The following is a 25,741-nucleotide window of genomic DNA, read 5'->3' as shown; positions in this document are numbered from 1 at the left end:
CTCCTGCTTAGTCAGACATTATGGACGGGACCGCAATCAGTGCTATGTTAAGAGGCTGGCCCCACGTGTGACCCATCGTGTGGGTATGTGCGTGCATGCACGTGCACAAATGTGTACATTGTGCATGACAGGCAGGCTGGGAGATAAACGGGTCCACACGGAAGCAAAAGCACGCCAGGTCGCTGTCTCAGCAACCCATGGGCAGAGCTGCGTGAGACAGGCTCCCTCCACGGACCATGTGCACCAGCCCTTCAGAACTTCACAAGCCAAGCATGAAGCCAATAAATAAATATCTCCAGCTGGATAATGCTCCATGCCTATTCTTGGCCACGTTATTTTCCCCCTTTCCTCTTTGTTTTTATGCAGTAGGTGATCTCAATGAAGTAAAATAATAACAATAATCTGCTCCATTAGGACCAAGCATTAAGGGAATTAATGAACAAGTAACAGAAGAGGCAGCTGGCACGGTATATGCTAATGACCATTAGACTTTAACCCTCTTTCTCTCTGAACATAATGGAGTTGTTAAACCCTCTTCCTCCCAGCTCCCCAAACGTCAGGTAGCCCAGCCCAAGGGGAAGAGAGGAGGTCAGAGACCTAACAGCTCTGTGGGCAGCAGCTGGCGCTGAGCAAATGAAATCCAACTGAGGGCAGACATTGTGCAGGACCCCTGTGGGGATTCCAATGACCTGTGGAAATTCCAATGACTTCAGATGAAAAAAGTTGGGAGTAAAACGGAGAGTGTCAAGATGTCAAGATTTCCCTGATTTGGGCACATATTCATCAATATCACTCTCTGAACCAGGTCTTTTTTTTTTTTTTTAAGGTCTTTTTCTCTTCCCCAGCTAAAAACTGAGATGAACCTTTAAAGGCTGCATAATCCAGGAGATGCCTGCGAGGGGACAGGTGGAAGGCCCTTCACACAGGTGCGGGCCTTGACCATATTTCTGTCCCACAAACAGAGGTCCAACTTTATCATTATGATTGCCATGAGGTCTGCTGTGGCAGGGTCTAGTCAAGTATTCAGAAGCCCTGCCAGGGTTTTCTTTCACAGTGGAACCTCCAATGGCACAGTGTCTGTACTGGGAGAGGTGACAATCCTACAGAGCTGACGGTTAGCTCTGCAAAGATTTTGGAGGCTACATACCACTACAAAAGCATTTCTCAGCTCCTATAGCAATCCCATCACATATGCTTAATTCCTCCCCTGAATTCCTGCCTCATTCTGCAATTCTACACACACACTGTCTTATTCCTATAGTATCGGCACAATGGAAGAGAAATAATAACTACCATTTGTAAAGTATATACCGTGTGCCAAACACAGTGAATGGTGAACTACCATTATCATTTTATTTAATCCTACCAATAAATATAAGTAGTAGGAATTACCATTTCCATTTTTTAGGTGAGGAAACAGGAGATCAGAGGGGCTACATAATTTGCTCAAACAAAGACCCAACCACTGATCTTAACAATGTTGTTTTATGACCTTGTTGAGTAGAAAGGAGCCCACCACTGTAGCCTGGGCTGCAATTCCCCAACTTCCCATCTTCTCCAAATTAAGCCCTGGTGGTCTTGCTCCTATATCTAACTCTTAGGGTTATGCAAGTAAGGATTCTCAAATGTCTACACTCAATACTGTCTTCACTGCCTGCCCCAGATGCCCCCAATCTTCTTCAATTAAGCTGATCAGTTAATGTAATCACTGGGTTGACCAAGTGCATAATTTCAAGCAATAATTTAATTGTGCCAAGGGCAGCCAGACTTACTGGGTGGTCATTTCGACATGGGAAGAGAAAACTTACGGAGATATCTGTTCTTGGGTGGATGTTTTCTAAGTGAAATCAAATGCCTTTAGGGTCAACAGGCACAGATGCTCAACTATCTCCTTGAGAACAGCCTGCCACACTTGCACATAAACTCAGGTCTCTTTGCTGCCTGTAAGCCCTTGTTCTGGGGTCAGAGCCCTAAGAGGAACACTAGATGTGTTCCATAATACAACAACACATGTACAAGATAGGCTGGGGAGAAAATGTGGGACTTGAACACTTTCAGGGAAATTAGAACCTGCATAAGTCAGGTCACCCAAAAGACTGCTGGCCAACAGATTTGGAAAAGGTAGGAGAAACCCTGCAGGTCATGTTTTGCATTAGGGCCCTAACAATGATAATGGTCACTCCCAATGCAAGTCATTTAATGCTGATCAAATACAGAGGTTAGCAAAACTCTTATTCATGGCTTTCTGCTCATAAAGCTCTTCTAACCTGTAACTTATTTGACCCACCTTGCTAAGGGAATAACAGGCATCCATGGTCACATCTCTTGTAACACTCCAGCTGTGACTCAATCTTGGCACCAAGTAATATGCATAATAGAGCCGAAGAATTGTAGCAAAGGAACAGGCAAGGGAATTAAGGACTGGGGGAGACGCTGACCTACGAACACAATTAGTGTTTCACATACTAAGAGTCCCTCCAAGCCCCTCACTCCTTGCCAGCAAGCTTTGTCTGACACCAAAGAGGGGAGTGGGAGGGAAGATTGACAGTCAAGAGTCTGCTCTTGGGCCATACACTAAGTGCTATGGCTCTTGTTTCTCCCTGTTAAAAAAAAAAAAATTATTACAATTCAATTTTTCTCTGGAACTAATCAAGCACAAAATCTGGAGAAGAGGCCCTGTTTGTGACGGCAATCTCCGAGCAAGACACTGACGTTCTCATTAGGGCAGGAGGCTTCATTAAACCACCGGTTCCAACATCAGCAGCATGTTGTCTTCAGCTAATTACATTTTCCCTGGCAAAGTCATTGTACAAGTCTTCAAATCCTTCCCATCATTAATTTAAAACACATGCACACACAACAACTCCCTGCCCTGCCTCCTCCCTCGCTGGCCTCCCACCCACCCGTCTCTGCGTGCTGTCAGCTTTGTTCTTCTGGTTTTCCAGGACTTCTTTCTTATATCGGGGCTTTGGAGGGGGAGGTGATGAGGTGAAGTAGAGAACCTGTCACCTGTAAGCTTGATTTCTTCACTAGCTGACCACGGCTCCCTTTGTTCCCGGCCAGATGCTAGTTATACATCCCAGGACCTTGGATGCAAGCCCAGTGCTTGCCCGCAAAGACGGGCCAGAGCAAAGGGAAGCTGGAAGTTAGATCCAGCTCTGCCCCATCCCACCCATGGAAAGTGACAAAAGGCCTAACTCTGCTATTGTTTTGATTTACTGATCAACGGCTTGATCACGCAGAGTGCATCCACAGGTCAGCCTGATCTGGCCAGAGACGCTCACGTGATACAAAGACAGTCGGGGGTTTGCACTTCCAAGACGACTGAATGAGGCAGACATCATCCCCCCAGCAAATGCATAATCCTGTTCCAGGGGCAGGTATGTTTTCCTGACCTCGTGGAAGTTGTTCCCAGCCAGCCTGCAACATCATTACGACTTAGTGCAGATCATGGCGTCCACGAGGTTTCACTTTTCTACTTTTTGATAGGAGTGATTTAGTTTTTTTTCTACTCCTCACATTCAGTTCAATTGTAAGGGAGAGAGGGGCAGAGAGAGAACAGGATAGGGTGACAGGGTTGTCTACGCCCATCTCTGCGCCTCTGCCCTCTCCCTTCCCCGACACGTCCTTCCTCACCCTCCTTCTACCTCAGTTCTTCACACCCTTATAAGTCCCAGCATAAGTTCCCCTCCTTCCTGAAACCTACTTTGATTACTCCAATTCTCAGACATGGCATTCGCTCCCAATTTTTAAAGCATGTAAGAGCTTTTCTTAATTAATCTTTAATCCCTGATTCTGCTGTTTCCCATATCATAGCTCTGACTAGACTTGCAGGCAGAGACCGTGGCTTTAAAACTTTCTACAGTCCCAGCCTTAATGGAGGGCCCAGCGCAGAACTGACCCACTGCAAATAGCTCACTGCTTGATTAATTACAGGGAGGCACGTTCAGCTGGCTTGGCAAAGCTGATGAAGCACAAATAGCACGATATCCACACTGTCGGCTCAGAATTAAGGCTTCCACCTGGAAGCCCTCTTCGCTCTCCTCAGCTGGCTCCTTGGCCAACTCTGAGGGGCTCCCTTGGCTGTAGAACCTCCCAGGAAGGAGTCAGCTACAGTAGGGGGTCTGCCTCCTCACCCCAAGGGAGTGAGGAATGGGAGGTCCACGCTACAGACCCATCAACCAGAGGATATTACCAGAGGATATTTCAGAAAGCGTGATGGCTTCTACCTACCCAACTTCATTCTAGCTTGTATCTTTCTGTACCATTAGCAAGCCATTGTGAGATGGCAGAGGGCTCGTTTAAGCTGACAGAGATGCTTTTCTAGTAAAACGAACTGACCTGTGATCTGACTGTTCTTGTGTCCTCCACAGAGCTCTGCATGAATACAGTCTCATCATCAGAGATGTCAAAGACATTTGTTATCACATTTTAAAACGCTGGTTTAGCACCTAATTATAGGAAGAACGATATATGTGTTTTACAAAAATAGTGTAAAAAAGTCCCTTTTCTTAGAAACTAAAGCCTTAATTTTTGTTTTTATTAATATAAGCATTATTTGTATTTATGTGTGTATACATATTTACATTTGTATGTCTAGTTCTGCAGAGTGACTGCAGGTAGGATGGAGAAGTTCTCGTTCACTCCATTCTGCAGTTGGAGAAATTAAATCTGGCTTAGCAAGAGGGCCAAACACTGTCAGGACCAACAATGTGAACAGTTTTCTCTGCCACCACACCACGACAAATGCGGGCTGTACCCTGGGGAGATCCCACAGGCACACCAAGGGTTTGATGTACTCCCAGCACCAGCTGTCACTCCATTTTTTTCTCTCTCAGTCAAGAAGCCGTACCAGAATACAAGTTGAGTGAGAATGACCTTATTACAGGTCATTTATAACACTGACTCCACTCTAATGGAATAAAAGGAAACCAGTCACAAATTTCAGCACTTTACCTATGATTAGTATCAGATTCACTTGGCACACTTTACAATTGATGGGGTCACGGCACTGTGGCTGCAAACTGCAGAGGTATGAACACAGCCGCTGAGGACAGGGGGAAAAAAAAAAAAAAAAACCCAGATTTTTTTATTCCTGGGAGCCTGGCTTTGCCCAGAAGTCTGGGTCAGGGACTGTCGAGTCTGCAGGTCCTGGGAGAGGCCTCTTCATTGTATAACACCAGGTGGTACCACCTCGGTCCTCATGTCATGCCATGTAATACACTCACTGCTGAAGTTCTCACTCTGAAGATCTTTCACAGTGATTTTGCTCAGTGTCAATTAAACCAAATTTTAATATAGATATAGAGAGAGAGATGGCCTTGTGACCTGGCCAGCTCTGGTGCGTGTGTCAGTCTTCCCTAAGTTCCCTTTCCACGACTATGCAGAGAGAGGAAGAGAGGTGAGGGTTTAGCGGAGAGAAAGGGACCCCATCGACCAGAGAGGAGCCCTGAGCAGAACATTCCACCAAAGGCCTTGCAACACAGAGGAAGCGGCCCTGACTGAGCACTTGGGCCCCAGTCCCAGCAGTGCCACTCACCAATCATTCGGCCCTTTGGCCTCTTTGAGCCTCAGCTTTCTATGGTGGCAGACTTGCTCGGCCTTCCCCACAGGGTCGTCTGTTCATTCCCAGAGTCTCTTTCGGCCAGGCCCTTGGCTGGGATACAGAGATACACGATCCCTCCTAGCTAGGAGATCACACTCAGTGAAGGCAGGCTCCTGCAGGGATGAGGGCTAGGGCAGGAATATGCACCAGAGTGTGCACTGGCAGGCACCCACCCTAGAGGGAAGGGGCCCAGGGATGCCTCCTAGGCAAAGTCATGGACTAATTTTTTTTTTTTTTTTTTTTTTTTTTGCGGTACGCGGGCCTCTCACTGTTGTGGCCTCTCCCGTTGCGGAGCACAGGCTCCGGACGCGCAGGCTTAGCGGCCATGGCTCACGGGCCCAGCCGCTCCACGGCATGTGGGATCTTCCCAGACCGGGGCACGAACCCGTGTCCCCTGCATCGGCAGGCGGACTCTCAACCACTGTGCCACCAGGGAAGCCCTATGGACTAATTTTAAAGAGGCATTAAAAGCGACCCCACTCGGAGGAGACAAAAGACATTTTACACCAAAAGTATGGCACTAGTGAAATCACAGATGAACTAAATAGCAAGGGAGGTCCAGGAAAGATGACTGAGCTGGTCAGTGTGCCTAGAATGGAGAGTGGACACTAAGGAGTGATGGAAGAGAAGGGTCAGATCATGAGAGGCTCAACATCTTGGAATTTACCCTTCAGAGTGAGGAACTACTCAAGGCATTTTACCAGGAAGGTGACATGGTCGAAGCTGGATTTTACTAGGAACAGCCCGGTGGTAGTGAGAGGGGAGTTTTGAGGGGATGGTATCAGAAGGCAGCGTGAACAGGTGGAAAACCCATGCAGCAGTCAGCTGAGAGGTGATGGGGGCCTGCATCAGCAGTGGTGGTGGGGAGGGAAGGAAGAGAGGGATTCTAGAGACTTTCAGAAAATCAAATGAGCAGAGCTTGGTGCTGGACTGAATGAGGACAGAGAGGGAGGAAAGGGGATCTGACCTGGGTAACCATGCTGATGGTCCTCGCACCAAGTGAGGAGAGAACACAGGAAGTGGAGAGGGTGGTGGGGAAGACAGATGATACATTTCATCTGTTCTGTGTTGTTCGGAGTGCATGTGGGACATCCAGACAGATAGATCTGTAAGTCAGAAGCTTGAGGGAGAGAAGCCAGGGCTGGAGAAAGAGACAGATGTAAGGACCAAGGGGGAAAAAACATGATACAAACAAATAATATTCATTCCACAAACACCAACTGGGGATGTTTCTCGTGTGAAGCGCTGTGCTGGTAGCTGTAAGAAATATAAAGATGAATCAGACTTAGACCAGATCCTGCCATTTAGGAACCTAGTAGAGAAGAAAAGACTCATCAAAATACTAACACACTGGGTAGAAATAGATACCAGCCATGAGAGAGGCTCAGAGAAATCTTCCCTGATGGCCTGGCCATAGGAAACCAAGAAGAAGGCATGGTCTCTGGTGGAGAGATTGGGGAAGGTGGCCAGGGGGAGATGTTTGAGGGAGGACGTAAAAGATAGGTAGGATCTGAACACATACACAGGGAGAGGAGTGGAAGGCACAAGGGGCAATGCCATGGCCATGACAGGTACAGGGACACTGAACAGGAGAGTGCAGAAAGGGGGATCCTGGGCAAAAGAATGAATAGGAAGACTGAGATCCTTCTGTTCCCAGATAATAAAATGCACTATCTGTGTGGATGATTCGTAAGTGAAATAACGGTCTTTCTCCTCTGCAACCCTAGTGAGCTGAAATGATATTTTCTGGGTAAGGCAGCATGTAGCATGAATGCTGGTGAAAAATGTCTGGATGTAGAAATAGCCCTTTGAATGTGCTCACAGAAATAGTTACACAGCCCACTTCCCACTCTAACTTTTTCCATTAGATAAAACTAGGCAAAAATGAACATCGAATCCAAACTTGAGCAAAGAGGCAAAGGAACTCACAAAAAGCATGTAGGAGAGGGAAGCGAGGAAGAGGAAAGCAGCTGAATGTCCAGTGCCTCAGAGAGGACCTCGCATTCCTGGTTCCTGATGGAAATCTGGCATTGCCTTGTCCTTGTCGAGTGCTGTGCCGAGAACCAGCGGGACCCACCAGGAGGGGAAGGTGCCCTGTTAAGTGCCTTCACTGTTAGTCGGCAAGGCAGAGTTCATTATCCTGTCAGGAGTTTTCCTTCTAAAACAGACTTTTCCTCCTAACTGCTGTCCTGAGAACAGAGCACACAGGGCAACTGAAGCAGTCAGGTGAGGAAGAAATATAAAACCACTGGCTCAGGGGACTTCCCTGGTGGTGCAGTGGTTGGGAATCCACCTGCCAATGCAGGGGCACGGGTTTGATCCCTGGTCCGGGAGGATCCCACATGCTGCGGAGCAACTAAGCCTATGCGCCACAACTACTGAGCCTGCGCTCTAGAGCCCGCAAGCCGTGGCTGCTGAGGCCAGCGCGCCTGGGGCCCGTGCTCCACAACGGGAGAGACCGCCGCAATGAGAAGCTATCGCACCAGAACGAGGAGTAGCCCATGCTCGCCGCAGCTAGAGAGAGCCCGCGGGGCAGCAACGGAGACCCAATGCAGCCAAAAATTAATTAATTAATTAATTTAAAAAAAAAAAAAAAAAACACTGGCTCATCTGTGCTTGCCAGGAATCCCGCCACCTCTGGCTTCGCTGAAGGCATTTTAGGTAGGAGGACAAACATCCTCTTCTTAGAGCACCCAAAGTCCTCCAGAGGTGATTCCACAGTGCTCTGTGGGACATTTCCCCTTACCAAGTCCCCCAAGCTGGAGGTTGTGGGCCCTTCCTATGACCTGATCCCTCACGTGGTCCGGAGGCCACTCCATCCTGGAGCACTTCCTGCCAGCAAAGGTGGGGACATGTGTAGGGAGACTCCCTGGGGACTGTGAAAAGCAGAGCTGGCTGAGCACAGGGGCCCTGGGCCAGCAGTTCAGCAAAATCTCAAGTGCCTGCAGAGAGATCCCAGTGGGCCACAGGCAAGGGCTCACAGCCACCAAACTCCTTCCAGCAGATCAGCGCCGTGGGAAGTGACAGATCCCTCCCAGGGCAGAACTGCCACCATCAACCCAACCTATAGGCACAGAAGCCCACCCTTTTCCCCACAGACCATCATCTCATGCTCATAAATGGAAAAAAGAAGAGCAGAGTTGCTGCAGGGGATGGAATCAAGTTCCTCGATATACTACCCTCAGGTCTGTTTTAACCAGGGATTGTTAGTGTCTCATCTGTCCTCCATTGTCATATTCCTAGGAAGTGAGATCTGGAGGCATCTTGAAGGGCATCTAGGCTGGGATTCCCGAGGCAGAGTACACACAGCCCATCCAATGCTCCTGGTCGATGGCATGCTAATGGCTGGTAAAAGTATGAGACATTCTTATTTACTTCATAAAATTTTATTTTTCCTAACCTATATTGAAATAATTAACTATTACTTCAAACCTATGATTTTGTTGGCATTTTCATCTGAGATAAAGCTAAAATAACTTCAAACTGAAAAAGACAGTCAATTTAAATAAAAATATTCTGAAAACACTAACACAGATTGTATAAAAATTTGGCAAAAAACCTGAATGCCTAAAGTTTTGAAAACATTCATATACAGATAAGAAAACTGCGGCTCAGGACGGTAAAGGAGCTTGCCTAAGGTTTCACAGACTCTTCTGGGGAAAAGAACTATAGTGAACGCCTCCTGACTTCTAATTCAGTGGTCTTATCCAACATGAGGCTGCTCGTCTCCTCGACCGAGCTTTAATCACTGTTGAGGAGAGAAAAAGGAAACACAGTCTGTATGAGTACAGCTAGGCTCTCAGCCTGCACCACTCTGCCATGGAAGCCCTGGCTGGGACATGTGGATGCTGCCCCATCACAACTCCAGGTGGAGTCACAGGAAGGCGATTGTGACCTGGAGAGGCTGGAGGCCTTAGATGCCGGGGGCTGCTCTCGCTGATCAGCAGAGGCGAGTGGGGCTGGGGACTGACACAGCCAGCGGAAAGCCTGAGGATGGTGACCTGGATGCATAGACTCCATGAAATTTCGGGAATAAATAGAGAATCAAAGAGAGATGCTTTAACGTCACTGCTGGGATGCAGAGCACGTCTGAGTTTGTTCTGTGTGGCAACTTACCTCACTCTGTAATACTGTGTCTAAGGCCCATAAATGCCAAATCCTGACATGTTCACTCATAAATCCAAAATACTTTTGTGTCTTAATCCCAAAGCCTTCCATCTTTTCCTCAGACAAGAGAGAAGGAGGGAGAAAACAAAAGGTTGAATCCTTTCATAAACATTTGGTATCAGATCTCCTGTAGGGATCTCATACAGCTCTGCCTTCGTTATGGTGCTGGAGCAGCAGAAGTCACCTTAGGTTCACGTTAAGCAAACGGTGGGACTGGGAGCCAGAGCCCAGAAGGCTCCGGATACTGTTCCATGAAGCACTTGTACTGTCAGGCACAGTCCAATGTATCAACAGAGCATCTGATTCATCCCAAGTTAGAAGGCTCCTTGACTCATCTCTGTTGCTATTTATGGACGTCAGCAGCAGTGATAGAGGTGTCAGGAGAATTCATAAATAGCAGGGCAGTATTAAGAGGCTCCCAACCGCCCCGGATGTACCGTGGGGGCCCCTATGCAACATTGAGGAGGGCTCCTGACATCAGCCTCTCACGTAGGCAAGACTTTGAATAAACTTGAGCTGATACTTGAAAGAGTCACAGCTGATTTTATGAGACGAGGTCTTAAAATGCTTTGTCCACCCTCAGCCTCCTCAGCAAGGCAGAAAGCCACCACCAACTCGTAAAGTCCTTCCGTGTCACCAACTTGATGGTGATGTGTCTGGAAACACAATTCTACTTCCATGCCCGCATGTACATTTATATATTTTACTTTAAGGAGATATTCTAACATGAACAGGCATTTCATATAAGTCTACTGTGTATGGCAACGTTGAAACCAAGCAGGAGCCACAGGGAAGAGAAGACAGCATGTCTGCTAATCGGTATCCTGTTTATATTTCTTTTGTCAAGTCTAAGCACATTTTTGTTTTCATCAATGTTTCTCTTCACTAAACCCATCAATACCTCTCAAGAGAGGTTAATGTGAGTGCATTTCACCTGAACTTGTAAATACCATATGCCTTGAATTTTAGCAAGAACAGTCTTTATCAGTGCCTTCCTTAGGTGACAATTATAATCAATCTATGGGAGTCTAACAAAAACGAGCAAACTATTATCTTTTACATTGCAAATAGAACCCTATAACTTCTACCGAGTTGTTAGAGTCTAGTCTCTGTTTGGGCTCTGCAGACAAAATGAGGAGAATGTACTAGATCAGGGTCACTAAACTACGGCCTCTAGGCTAAATGTGGCCCACTGTTTTTATAAATAAAGTTTTATGGAACACAGCCACATCCATGCATTCATATACTGTGTATGGCTGCTTTGGCACTATAATGGCAAGAGTTAGATAGTTGCAACAAAGCTTAAATGGGCTGCAAAGCTGAAAATGTTTACCATTTGGCCCTTTACAGATCCTTGGCCTAATCTCCTGCCATTGTCCATGCTAGAGGTCTCTCTGTGGGCCCAGCTAGCTCGATCTACTCTACCTAAATCTAGTTTGCCTCCAACCAAGGCCCATGGGTGTGGGTTTGAGGTCATATTTAAGGACAAACTTCAGGTCTGTGAGAGAATCCCAAAGCTTTAGGGAGGGGCAGAAGGTGAGAGAAGACAGCATGATCTGGAGGAAATATAACAGCATTAAGAATAAGAATCTGAGTTTTTCCACCAATGCTGACCCTGAATATCACCCATCATTATATGCCTTCTTTTTTCTCTTGTGAATGTAATAACAATCTTTGTATCTGTGGATACCTGGGCAGAAAAGGAATTCCCATAATGACGTCATTTGGTTTGATAAAAAAAATTAGTTAATTAATGAAGTTCTTCCAGGGAAGTTTGGAGCTGAGATTACCATCCTAAACCACAGGATAGCTGCTATGAAACCCTGTTAAACAATAAAAGTGACTTAACAATGCCCTGGATGTCCATGACCACATCCCAGCTTTGTAATGGGCACCTTCTGTGACCCTGATGTCCCTAATTGCCTCAGTCTTTTCCCTGAGCAAAACCCCTCTAGGACTCCTGTAAGATGTTGCTATGATCCCACCTGCTTTCCTGGCTCCCTAAGATAGCGGGCCCCTGGGTAACACACTGCACACAGAAATTGTTACATCCAGCTTACATGGCATCCCAAGAGTTTACCTAGGCAATATTTACTAGGCACCTCCCACGGGCCAGGCACTGTAGGAAGTGCTTAATAAGAATCACCTCATTTAATCAGCGTAACAGCCCTATGAGGTAGAATCTATTATCATTCCCATTTTACAGATAAGAAAAGTGAGTTTAGACAGACTGAGCAATTCTTCCAAAGCACTAGAAAGTCTAGTAAGTGGCAGAATGAGGATTTAATTTGGTCTCTCTGATAGCAAAGCCACTGCTATAAACTACCATAGCTAGACCATAGAACTAAAGTACTATACCATAGAACTTATAGTATCCAGTGGCTTCTTGGCTTCTCAATGACCTCTGCTCAGATCCAACCCCAGGCTTCTGTAATGCTTGATCCTGCTGCCCAGTCTAGCTCTTCAGTTTTTGAAGTGACTCAGAGACTCCACCATGACAGTATCTTGCCCATTTCTCTATGTGCCCTCCTAACCTTCATCAACCAAAGGGTTTCTGCTGTGCTAGCCAGAAGAAGCACATTTGTTCCACAGCCTACAAAACTGGAGAAGCCAGCCAACCCTCATGCCACCAAGCTGCAGTCTTACAGCAGAGTGAAATCTGAAGTCAGATATACTTGCCTGGAATCCTGGCTCCACCTATGTGAAATTCGGTCTGTGATTTACTTTCTCTACGTCTCAGTGTTCACATCCGAAAACTGGGAGATTTAATACTATTTCACAAAGCTGCTATGGAAATTGATTGAAATTATTCATGAAAATAATCCCATACGTTGTCTGGGACACAGCGAGTGAACAGATAGCTTCATTACTATGAATATTACCAGTTCCTAATATTGATTTAAACCCCACAGAGATTATGACTCTTTATTTCAAAAAGATCTTCAGGGATTTTTGGAACTAAGTACTTAAAAGTAAATTGTTGGCATCTATATCAAGTGAGCTAAATTGCTGAACAGAATATTACATCAAGTTGTTAAAAGACATTAGCATCCTTGTGAAAATTTGGCCTCTTAGCTATTTTCCTTGCTGTCTGGAGAAATGGGGGTAACTGAAGGCCTCTAGGAGCTTCAGGAAAGAGAAGAACAGAATTGTAAAGAGGACACAAAGAATGGAATGGAACAGGGAACCGCCTGACACTCAGTTCTGCCAAAGGCCATCCTCAAACGTTAAGTGTTAATAATATGATTGAATGTTCCTTGAAAGCAGAATCTTGTCTTATTAGTTTTCTATCTCCTTAATAGTTAAAAAAGTACCTGAAGCCTGACATATCATTGAATGAAAGAATCAATAACTAAATGAATGAATGAGTCAATGATTTTTTAAAATCAATGATAGGTCAATAATGTTTTTAAAATGCTTTTTTGGTTTCTAGAAATTTACTGCAAAAGTGTGAAAGTATGTATATGAAGAAGCCTAAGTTTACTGTTACATGACTTTCACAATTTTAGAGTTGGAAGTCCCCAACTTCCCTCCTCCCTTCTCTGCCAATCAACCCGCTGTCAGCTGTGAGGCAGAGTGGTTGCAGCCAAGGTTAGTAGGTGGGGTCAGCTGAGCCGAATAGACTCTCAAATTCTGGGGTTAGCTTCCTGGTGTAGCCACAGAAAGACAGATCTGCATGCCACCTTGGTTGTGGGTCCTAGTGCTCAAAGAGTTAGTGGCTTTGAAGTAACAGTGGGGACACACGTCAGTTGAGTCTCAGCAGACAAAAGTTGACAAAACAACCAAAGCCAGTAAAAGGACATGTAATAAATATATCTTGGGCGCTCACTATGGGCTAGGATATGAGCTGGTTGCTTCTTAGAGTATATAGACTCTGACAACTGCCTCAATTCAAATCCTGGCTCTGCACCTTTAGGGTTGTTTGACTTCAGGTAAGTTTCTTAGCTTGTCTGGCCCTCAGTTCCTTCGTTTGTAAAATGAGATAATAACAAACTCTACCTCATGCTGTTGTGATACGAATAAAAAATAAGCTAATGTATATTGAAAGTACTTAGATAGGAAGTACACAGTAAGTGCAAAATTAAGACTGTGATGATGATGTGATGGTGGTGATGAAATCTTTCGATCCTCCTAACAGCTCTACAAGTTAGATTGTAGTTGCCCACTGTATCAAACAAGTGAATCATGGACTCATGACTTAGCAGCCTCTACTAAAGGAAGTGGTTCCAAGCTGTCCCTGGAGCAGGAGTGACCATTTTCTGTGTCACCTAAGCCAACCTCCCCATAACTATAGCCAACAGAAGAAGGCTGGTTAAGGTTACATCTACCTATGGGATAATTTGATAGGAAAGTCTCTGAACATACAGGAACTATGGTAACTAGTGAGGTCCAACTATGGTAACATACAGGAACTATGGTAACTAGTGAGGTCCAACTATGGTAACTAGTGAGGTCCGTTCCCTGAGTTAGAAAAAGGGTGGGGGGAAGTAGGGAAGCTGGCAGCCGCAGGAACAAAACTGGAAACCTTGTAAAGCTGAGAGCAGTCAGGTGAGGTCATAAGTGAGGTGACTTGACGAGTGAATGGATAGTACAAACATTTTATAAAACTGGCAAAATGGGGAAAACATTTACAGAGTAGACTGGACAAAGTTTCTCATTATGGCCACAAAAGTAACAGAAACAGGTGCAAAAAGCCAAACCACAAAGTGCTGAGGCTGGGGGCTGACAAGATGACTTGGATCCTGCACAACCTACCTGTTCCAGGCTTCATGAAATTCTGCTTTTTAGATTTTTTTTTTTTAAATCAGAGGATTTCTGTCTCCCTTACCTCCATATGAATTTCTATAGTAAAACTCCATTACAAAGAAGGTCTGAGTAGATCTCCATTCTTTAAAGCTAAAAAGCCTAACCAATGCATTCATCTCACAGATGAGGTAATGAAGCTTCCCAAAAGGACAGCAGATTACATAAAGTGGTAAAGCCAGATCTGAAGACCACCTTCCAACTAAATGCAGTGTTTCCTTCCACTACACCCCAGTTCCCACTCTACAGGAATGGGGGGGGGGCAGCCAGCAAGATGGAATAGCTGATCAATTGAAATGGCTAATGGATTCACATGTACCTGCACCTAATGCATGTCGACAAGAGATGCACAACCAAACCATGGTGCCAGATAGAGGAGGTTTGCAAGTCAACTCTCCCTCAGTACTTGGAATAGCCCTCAAACGGACCCTGGCATCTCCAGTCTGTCGCACATCAGACAGTCAGAGACAACCCAAGAACAAAGGGGTTTTGTTTTTAGGGGTCTTGCTATTTTAGGAACTGCCCACCCATTTTCCTCATGGAAGGCCAAGAACACAAAGATGGCTTTGGTAGGTGGACAGTATGGCCAATAGGTCAATCTAGTCCCATGATGGATGGCTTGAGTTCCTAGATAAGCTCCTTGGACTGAATTAGGACCTGTCTTTCTGTACCTTCCAAAGGTACAGAAAAAGTGATTCTGATGAATGAATTTGCTAACAAATTTTTTGTAACAGATTTGTTGTAGGTAAAAGGTACCGAAAGAAAAAGCATCTAGCCCTCTCTCCTATGCCCACGTACACCTAATAAGTACCAGACAGTCTTGGTGGCACATAGCAATGAACATGCTTAGAACTGCTCTTCTCTGCCCTAGAAATGGCTGAGCTTTAGGAGTGAAATGAAGACAGCTTGAAGCAAGTAATATGTGACGCTTCGGCAGCGGAACTGAACTTGAGTAAGGATGCTCAAGTAAGAGCAAGGATGGGTCCTGGGGCACAAAGTTGTCTGCAGTTCTGGAAGCACAATCTTAGGGTCCTCCATACGTGTGTTCTGTGGGCTTTGCACTAACTCAGCCCCAAGTGTGACCTCCCCAGAATGGAACATCCTGAACCTTGTTTCCTACATTTTTTCTCCCCAAAGAAAACTATGCGCCATGGGCTCACCTGGGGCTCCCAGCAATGAGGAGCCTGGGGACCCCTGAGGAGCCAGCAGTTGGAGGCCACAGGAACCTGCAGACACTGGCCAATGGGCTCCACACAGCCGGGGCTAGTGGTCCTGCGTAGCACCCAGGATTCATTGATGGGTTATCTTCATAAAACTCTCAGAGGGATAGACAAATGCTCAAAGATTATTTTTTTCCTCAATTGTGAACTGTGCCTAAGAAGGCTGAACTACAAAAAATATTATCATCTACCAATGGGAGGTATCACTAATATATATATAACATATATTAGTTATCACTAATATATATACATATATATCAAACTGAAGCATTTTTGAAAGGCTACTTGCTGTGAAAAATATACTTAACCAGGGCTTCCCTGGTGGCGCAGTGGTTGAGAGTCTGCCTGCCGATGCAGGGGACATGGGTTCATGCCCCGGTCCGGGAAGATCCCACATGCTGCGGAGCGGCTGGGCCTGTGAGCCATGGCCGCTAAGCCTGCGCGTCCGGAGCCTGTGCTCCGCAACAGGAGAGGCCACAACAGTGAGAGGCCCGCGTACCGCAAAAAATATATATATAATATATATATACACTTAACCAACCCATATGCATATAGGAAGTCTATTAACACTGCCATCTTTAATTACAATGATGAAATAAGTAGATAATCCATTAAAATTATATTATGCACCATTAAATTCTTTTGTGTACTTTAAAAAGAAAAATGTAGATCACATGGTAAATTAGCAAAAGGACAATATGGAAATTTAAATCCACACAGAGTCTGACCATTTAATGTAAAGTCATATTAAAACTTGACCTTCAATGGAGTAAAAAATTTGCTTATAACTGAAGAATTCCTTGACTTCTGGTTTAAGCTCACATAGCAATTTTCATTTGATGATTTTGCTTTCACTTGTTCGAGAGTTTGCAAAAGAGAATCCTTGTGTACTTTTGTAGTTTTAAACGTCAATTATCTTGCAAAATTCGAAATAAATCTCTTCAGCCACATCTGAATCATGCAGGAGGTTAAAATACATCATGTGACCCTCAAAGCAGTAATATAAGATTTCAGGAAGGAAATCCAATTATTCTATGTAAGGAAGAAATAGTACTTCTTTGGAAAAAATAATTCAAAAATTTTAGGATGTGATTGAAAAATAAGAAAAGCAAAAGGTTTTTTAAAGTTTTAAATTGCCAAGTTCCTAGCTGAGGTATTGGTTTTCTGTAAGCCCACGATTTTGCTGATGGTATGTATATACTGGGCACAGTGTAAGAGAGAACTTACCAATTTTCATCCATACAATGTCAAAAGGATACAGAAAAAGGGTTTTCCTCTATATCTCATTCTCTCATTACTTATATTGACACTTTGTGTGTAAATAAAACACAGTGAATGCAAAATATAAAAACAAACAGCCGTCTCTGCCCTGAGGCTATATGGATGAGAAAAGTGTAAATACAAAATGAAAGAAATGTAAACTTTAAGGTGTTCACAGAACCATTAATTCCCTCTGCACATACTAGAAATATTTCGGATTATTAGTTAAGCTTTTAAATATACATTTTCTTAACAAAAGAGAAATGGTTGGGTATATTCATGTTTTTTTGTTTTTGTTTTTTTAATATTCATGTTTTGATAACCTTAAGTTTTCTCTTTTTTGAATTATGCTATTTGGATCCAACTAAAAACTGCATCAGTATTGATTGTTATAGTTAATGAAAAATAGCCCTGCTATTGTTATTTCATAACTAACAGGGTTTGGGTAATAAGACTTCATTTAAGTGCATTTCGCTGCCCAATACTGTTACTAGTCAAAGGATTTTGCTATCTTCTAACATTTATAATGTTGTCATTCCAGATGACTCAAATGGCTTCCTACCTACTCCCAAAAGATATGGCATAAAGTGTATCAGATAAAGTCTACCAATCCCTGAGTCTCTTAAGAAGAAACCATCAGAGACTCTGGGAACGACATCTTCAAACAGGATACCTTCAGGCTTGATTTCTAAGTTGAGGGCAGATACAAAATTTCAAACTTTGAAACTGTTTCTAGAATAGAATGTAAAGGATAGGAGAGACAGTGTCTGAGGGTGGATGCACTAGGAATGGAGGTAGGCGGGATGGCAAGAGAGGCGGCAGGAGGCTCCACTGACCACACCATCTTGGCAAGGATGGGAGGGAGTACTTATATTTTCAGTTCACCTCGGGGGCCCTGTGCTCCTGCAGAAGCCACAGGCTTTCCTGAATTTTTCATGGAGATGTGGACCCATCCACATCCAAGAGGGCAAGCCAGCGACAAATACCAGACTTGCCCACCCTTACCCTTTACTCAAGCCCTTTGAACCTCTGCCTCCTCCAGCTTAGTTGAAAATAACATAGAATAAACTAAAGTCAAGCTGAAGGAGTAATCTCTCCCATGTTATTTGGAAAACTGAACATCATAGTTGGTCTGCCATGGGTAACCAGCAGCATATGAAGGAAAGAGTCCCAGGTTTAAGGCTGACTTTTGTTCTCCTTCCAGTTCAGTGTCCACTTCCCATTAATTCCTGCCCAGCGGGGCTCAACAAAAAGCATTAGCAATGTAGGGCTTCTTGTAAGGGTTATTACGTTTTGGGGACACCATCTATTTCCTCACGTTCTTTGGCATCCCTGAGCAGCCCCCCATCCCCACAAACAGGCACACACATACACACGCATACACACACACTTCTCTGGAGAATCTATTGGAGCACCTCATTCTGAGCACAGAAGATGGGGTCCTTGCTACACTGAAGATATCATGTAGCAACTAGGACAATCTTTGGACTGTCCTCCCACAGATGCTCACACCACTTCCCCAACCCCCACTAAACACACCTTCTGACACCTCGCCTGCCTTAACCTCTTACACTCAGGGTCTTTCTTTCAGACACAGCCACTCCCAACGTCAGTTCCTGGGAATCTCTTTACAGTTCTCTTTACCCTAAACATTTTTGTGGTGTTACAAAGACTGGACCTTTGAAATGGTCTTGGACCAGAAGAAAACAAAAACTATCCATCACAATAACCGCCTCCCACATTGATGGGAGGATGCGGATAGCTGGTGGAAAGTCCACCATTGTACCCTTCTTTCCAATCAGACCACATGATAAAGACAAAAACAATGTGACCCCTGCATCTGTCACCCCAAGCGATGCCAGGGCTGATTCTGCAGGTCTGCCCGATCTCACCACAATCTGGAAACTACAAGCTACGTTGAAGAAGACAAGCTTCCCTGAGAGAAGAAACAGTGGTCTTTGACTAAGGATGTACAAGTACTCTAACCCTAATGTTATAAACCTCAATTAATTTGTAAATGTGAGGCACAGTAATCTGATTTACCTGCTCACTTTCTGGCATATCTGGACACTGAAGTTTTTCTATTTGCTATTCAAGGACTCTCTTCTCAACCACATAGTTTAAACAAAGTAGAGCAGCTGTGCATACGCAGGCAATCTATCAAGTCAGTTATTCATGGAGACACTGGCTGAGGAAGAAATAGAAGGCTTGCAGTCTGAGATTTTATCAGAGATTTTATAGGGATATTTTCCATGCCAAATATTTAGATAATGAAAAATTTAATACATCTAAAATGTGCTCAGTTTTCCCCAATCTAATACACAAAACTAAACAGCACATAGTGATGGTACCAGAGTAATAGATTAATTAAAGTTTAGATCAAGACCTCGTTTGGTACTCTGTTGAATTTCCTAACAGTGAAAGAGCCCATCCCCCCCCATACATATAGTCCACAGATAATCAGTCAAGTCTCAACCTGCTTTCAAGCTACCCCAGGAGCAGGTGATGTACCGATTTTACTAATAAAAATACCAAGTGAATCAGGCATGTTCCATTTCCACTGGGAAATGCATTCATTTATTCCACAAATAATTCTAATTAAGCATTAACTATGTGAATGCATTATTCTAGGTGTTGAAGATACACCAATGAGCAAAACAATGCCAAACAAAACCCCTGCCTGCCACTGTAGCACTTACTTTCTAGTGAGATTCTAAAACACAAGTTCCTAGAATTTTAGGAAAAATTCTCTAATTTTCAGAAGGGATATCTTAGAAGCGATGCTGATGGTGATGTTTCTGAGATGGGCTAGAGAGAAAGGCAAGTATCCATTGGCACACCCTTTATTGTAAGAGGAGAGAAAGCCAGGACTGATTTTTCTCCCATCTGGGAGAAGAGGGCTCAGTAGCAGCGAGCAGCTTGGCAACTCAGTCCCTCAGCAAACATTTATGGAGAAACTGTTATAAGATATTCTGATCTAATTGAATAATTCCTTTCTAAGACAATCCACTACCCCCATCTGACACCGTCTCTGGTTTGTAGAAGTCACTCCCCATCTAGGCATGTTCTTAGAACAGTCGGGTAATGATGGTACAGAAGTAACTGCAATTTTTACTTACACCACAGGTGGAGATGTTTCCCATAAATGGGAAATGTACGTATTAACAAGATCAACGATCAGACTGTGGAGCTGGGTCCTACAGAGCTCTGTCTACGGCACCCAGACTCTTAATGTCAAGGAAGTACAAGCCATAGCCTGAGAGGCTACAGTTGTGCTGCTCTTACCATGACTGAGATGTGGAGGATTCTCAGCTCCTCTTCTGCCGACTCACGCTGGGGTTCTTCGGTTGGGTCTTGTCCAGGGAGGCTTGGGGCACCGTCTTGGTGGTGGATGTGAAAAAGTAGAGTGCCATTCTCCAGCCACTGCTGCCTCCAGCGCACCAGAGGGATGTCCTCCGTGTTCCCTGAGATCTCTAGAGGACAAACACCAAAGGCATAGGTCAGAATTCCAACTGGACCAGTCCGAATCTCCTTTTCGTCTCCTTCTTAGACATCGGTACCAATTAGCCAGTGTCAGATGAAGACAACAAAGGGTTTCTAACTATAGTTAAGTCAGGCTTACTGCTGCTCCAAATCTCAAGAAAGGGAAGAGGCCCTGAGAAGAAGAGAATTATCCCCCCATCAGTCTTTGCACCATAAACTAGTGGCCCAGCCTCTCACCCACTGAGAAAAATACAAAGGTAAAAACTCAAGTTCTTCCCCATATTTCTATGATCAATAGCATCCTTTACTTAGTACAGTTTGAATACCCTGATGACCTCTTGAGGTAAATAGAAGATTCTTTGCCTCTTGTAAATTTGAAAGTGTGAGTTCCCTAGAAATTACTTGGAGACGCCAGTGCGTCTGCCAAGGAGAGAGTTGGTAATTACTGTGCAGGGAACTGGCACTTACAGGAGAGTCCTGGGAGGTTACTGCAGAGCCACTGGAGCTGACAGGTTATTTCTAAAACCACCGTCATGTGCTGCATAGTCCACTGGAGATGTCTGATGCTTGCTTTGGCAGGAGTAATGTTTTAATTCCCTTTAATATTCCTCTTCATTTTTGCGGAGCAAAGGTGGTATACATGAGAGGGCTGTGAAGAAGCAGGCCTTACCACAGACATACGCACTCACCTGCTTTCAGGCACTGAAATATCATCAGCAAATAAATAACAATATACCAAAACCCACTATGTACTTCATACTGTAGGTGTTAAGCGGTGCTGCAGAAGCATACTGTTATGTGTCCCTTTCTCTAATATTCCTAAGCAATATCAGATCGAAGCTTTGAGACATCCCACAACAGAAAGAACCTGATTAATCCAGCTTTCTTGAGCTTCATGTGGCCCTAAGATCATTTTTTCCTTAACAGCTATTATCATCCTCGGAAACTCATATTCTGCTGAACATACTTTGGCAGAGCATGGCTTTGTCAAATTTCATCTTTTTTTGAAAGGCATGGCTTCTTCTCCCAAAATTTATCACCTTTGACTAAACAATTCAATACACGGAAAGAAGATATAGTAAGATCTGTTTAGAATAGTATTCTCATCAAGTTACCACAATCATAAAGAGGAAAGCAATTTTAAATATTTATACAGTTTATACATATCTTTCATTCTTTGTGGGAGTGTACAAATGATGTTCTGCTGTATTTATTTACTTATGTAGTTATTCATTAATTTATTTAACAGACACACATTGGGCATGTATTATGTACGCACCAGGCACTGTTCTAGGCACTGAGAGACTAATCTAAATGAGGCTCTCAACAAGTTCTCCAAAGCCACCCACTGTGAATGAATGTGTAAAGTGTTACACCACGTGCATAAAAGTTTTGTGGAAACAGAAGAAGGAAGGAGTAATCTTGCTTGGGTAGAGGGTGGAAGATGGGAGGAGAGTAGCATTGCCAGAAGCAGAAGATCCTATAGTTTTGGGCCTTGAAGTGTGAGTGGACTTCCTATAATAGATAGCGAAGTGGGGAACGGACATTCAGACATTGATAGAAGAATACGTAGGAGGAGGAGGAAGATGAAGAATACTGGCTGGTCCTCTCAGGGAAGGTCAGTGAGAAGGATTCATGAGCCACAGGTCATCAGCCTATGATGATTCCCTAGCTCATCCTACCATCCTACCTCTCCTCCAGGGAGGAGAATAAATTTTGGAGTGTGCAGGAGGATGAGGGTGCAGCAAAAACAAGGTGCTCAGGGTCCCCTTCATCCTTAGCTTCTCTCCCTAATTGCCTGAAGGACTTAGTCATCCTGTTGGGTTGGTAAGCTGTTCATGCTCTGGAAGTGACCGGCATGAGCATCTAGGAAGCTGCAGCGGGCAGAGGGTATGCAAAAGGCTCCCCTGCAGCCTGGTCCTGGTTTTCCCCAGGCACAGCTCCATTTGTTAAGTGAGGCAGTGACAAAAGCTTCCCAAGTTCATCTTTCCTCTAAGGGGTCTTTACAGACTTCCAGGTGAACAGAAACCCTTCGGCGCACCTCCAAGGGTGCCTGCATAGACCCGCGGCTGCCGCATGACACTTCATCACAAGTCCTGCGATCACAAACCCCGCTCGACAGCACTCACTCTTTCTAACCACTCATCAAGGCTCCACATCAAAGCACTGGGAAGATTCTTCCTGGGAAACACACCCTTCTCTCCCAAGTCCATTTCCTGACATTACAGTAGAAACCAAACTCCATCCCCTTCTCATCACAGACATAAAAATCACAAGCAGCGACAGCTCCTAATAGAGCACCTAATGGCACAATTAAATCACCTAGAGCAACACACGTCCAGCCTCTTGCCTGCACCTGCTCTATTCCACACATGTCAGGTCCCACTTAAGCCCTTCCTGTAACTATTCAAGAGGAATCCAGCACCTCATACCTCTAAAGCACTCAACAAACTGGCTCTCTGTTTCCCAGGAGACCCTCATCGAGGAGGTCAGGCTCATTACCCCTGTTTTAACTGTGGAAGCAGAGACAAGTAAATACCCAGACCAAAGTCACCCCAGCCTGACACAGAACAGGGACTAAGACAGATGAATGAATTTCTATCAGATCCCCTCCACCTCCAACACAGGCATCAGAGGACATGACCTTCGAACATGCATAAAGAGAGGAAGCAACTGAAAGCCCATGGGGTCTTTCAGGAATTTTTGTGCCACAGTATTTAAATTTTTTGCACAAAGCCTTAGTATTCCATGAGTTCTTTTACAACTGAAATATAATTCACATACCATAAAATTCACCCCTTCAATATATACAATTCAGTGGTTTTTAGTATATTCACAAAGTTGTGCAACCATCACCATTCTAATTCCAGAACCTTTTAATCAGCCCCAGAAGAAACCCTGTACCCACTGGCAGCCAGGACTGTTTCTGAGAAGGAAGGACGCCTGCTCCAAGGTTCTAGGCGTGATGGTACCAAGGATAGAACGGGTGCAGTGGGGGTATGGGGAGGTGGGCTGAGAGCACAGAATCTCTAGCCTTGGCTTCCAGCCCAGCCCTCTGAACCTATCTATGGGTTATTCATGGCAAATTCCTTTGGAAAATGATATCCTGATTCTGCCTGGACCAGAATCATCATAGAGGGGAAAGGGTGAAGGAAGGAGGGTGCCATGCCTGCCAGTGAAGGTGTCTGTCACTTTTTAGGTTGAAGATAATTACAGAATGATAGTTTCCTCCTTGGCTTTTTTCCCCTCTCCTGGCAAGATCTGACACAGGAGAGCTAAAATGCTAAACTAGGAACTTACTTACTTATGCTATATCTGGCCTGGGTCAACCAATGAAAAATCACACAGAGCACAGTAAATGTCTTGTGAATTTCATCGCAGTGGGGCTGAGATCAGAGCTTGGAACATCAGTGTAATCACGTTGGTCTGGATGTCAGCAGAATATCTCAAGAAGAATAAATGCTCAGAAATTGCTTTACCAATGCAAGCCTGACCTGGGACTCCCAAGGAGCAAATGTGGGAGGTGATCAAATAAGTTACTTTAGTCCAAGACCTCCTGAGGGCTGTGGACGAGGCTCAAACAGAGCCTTTGCCAGTGTACTGAATAAAACAGGTGCCAACAGGAGCCTGCACAGTCAGATCTCAATATACCACAGGTGGCACGAGCACCACAGCCATCACCACACTGTGGGGCTGAGATCTCCAGAAAGGTAAGGCTGCCCTTACTTTTAGCATTCCATTTGTCCCATTCTTACCCTCTGTTAACCTCACAGATCTCAGCACCTCCAAAATTTTGGAATGCCCGAAATTTACAGAAACCAGGAGGCCATTCATTCTTTTTTTTAAAATATATGTTTTTTTCCCTTGTAATGAGAACTCTTTTTAAAAATAGTTATTTATTTATTTATTTTACATTTGGCTGCGTCAGGTCTTAGTTGCGGCACACGGGATCGTCTTTGCGGCATGCAGGATCTTTCGCTGCAGTGCGCAGGCTCTTTGTTGCAGCGTGCTGGCTTCTCTCTAGTTGTGTCATGCAGGCTCCAGAGCATGTGGGCTCTGTAGTTGCAGCACACAGGCTCTCTAGTTGTGGCTCGCATGCTCAGTAGTTGTGGCACGGGCTTAGTTGCCCCGCTGCATGTGGGATCTTAGTTCCCCAACCAGGGATCGGACCTGCAACCCCTGCATTGGAAGGTGGATTCTTAACCACTGGACCACCAGGAAAGTCCCAGCCATTTATTCTTGAATACACAAAGATCCTTGGAGCACACTCTATTTGCCACATTTAGCAAGTTGTGCTACATGGTTTCTACTCTCAAGGAGCTTTTGGTCTAGTAAGAAAATGAAGACAGAGCCATGAATAAGTACTCTAAACCGTAATAGCACTGCTGGGTGAGAGGGTGGTACTTGGCTGGGCATATACCCTTGGAAAGGGATAAAATGGGAAGAAATGTTGGGGGTCAATTCGAGATGAAGAAAACAGTGTGTGTAACTGTGTAAAGGAACAGCAGGATGATGCGTGTTTGCAGAGTTGCAGGAGGTCTGGTTATGCTGCAGAGTGAGGATATGGAGAGGAGGAGTAGAGGACTGGGCTGAAAATCCAGATTGGTGTCAACTGTAAAAGTTGTGAATGCCAGTTTTAAGGAGTTCAGAGCTAATGGAAAGTCATCCGTGGTTTTATTAAGCAGAGGAATGAATAAAGCCATGAGTAGAAAGATGAAGAGGACCCAGAAAGAGTAGCAGATAGACTAGACTCAATCACAGTCCCAGTGTAACTCTGATCCTATATTCTGCAGGAAACACGATACTAAACTGGAACTCAGGAGACCTCGGTCTAGAGTAACCTTGAATGGAATGCCTGGCTTTGAATTTTCTCATCTGTATACGGAGGAGCTGTGTTGATGAATTTCAAGATCCTTTTGTAACTTGCCGTTCCACAATTCTAAATCCAAAGGGTGTGCTTCATGTGACCACCTAGAAAGGCAATGATTTCAATGTACCAAGCAGTGTCAAATCCTCGCTCCAGTCTAACCTGCACTCTACCTCTTCCCTCCCTCTGAGCACAGAGTGGACAGGTTAGAGATGATTCGATTAGAGTCTGTAGAGGCCAGGCCCATCTTCAGACTGGACCTCATGCTGATACAGATATGTGGATTCTAAGAAAGAAACCTTGGAACTTCTGGATGCAACAGAGAACCAGGAAGAT

The 25,741-nt window shown here is 44.7% G+C and overlaps 1 protein-coding gene across 4 annotated transcripts in view; it reads right to left on the bottom strand.

Moving 5' to 3' along the window:
- The window catches only part of ASTN1 (astrotactin 1), a 328,202-nt gene that overhangs the window by 182,815 nt on the left and 119,646 nt on the right, over positions 1-25,741 (bottom strand). For all 4 annotated transcript variants that reach the window (XM_060295993.1, XM_030875395.2, XM_060296001.1 and 1 more), the window contains exon 2: positions 20,341-20,528. In XM_060295993.1, coding sequence (XP_060151976.1) covers positions 20,341-20,528 — 188 coding nt within the window. The remainder of the gene's footprint in view (positions 1-20,340; positions 20,529-25,741) is intronic.

Source organism: Globicephala melas, chromosome 1 (genome assembly GCF_963455315.2).
Source record: "Globicephala melas chromosome 1, mGloMel1.2, whole genome shotgun sequence".
In the NCBI taxonomy this organism is placed as follows: Eukaryota; Metazoa; Chordata; class Mammalia; order Artiodactyla; family Delphinidae; genus Globicephala; species Globicephala melas.
This window is presented reverse-complemented; position numbering and strand designations above follow the sequence as displayed.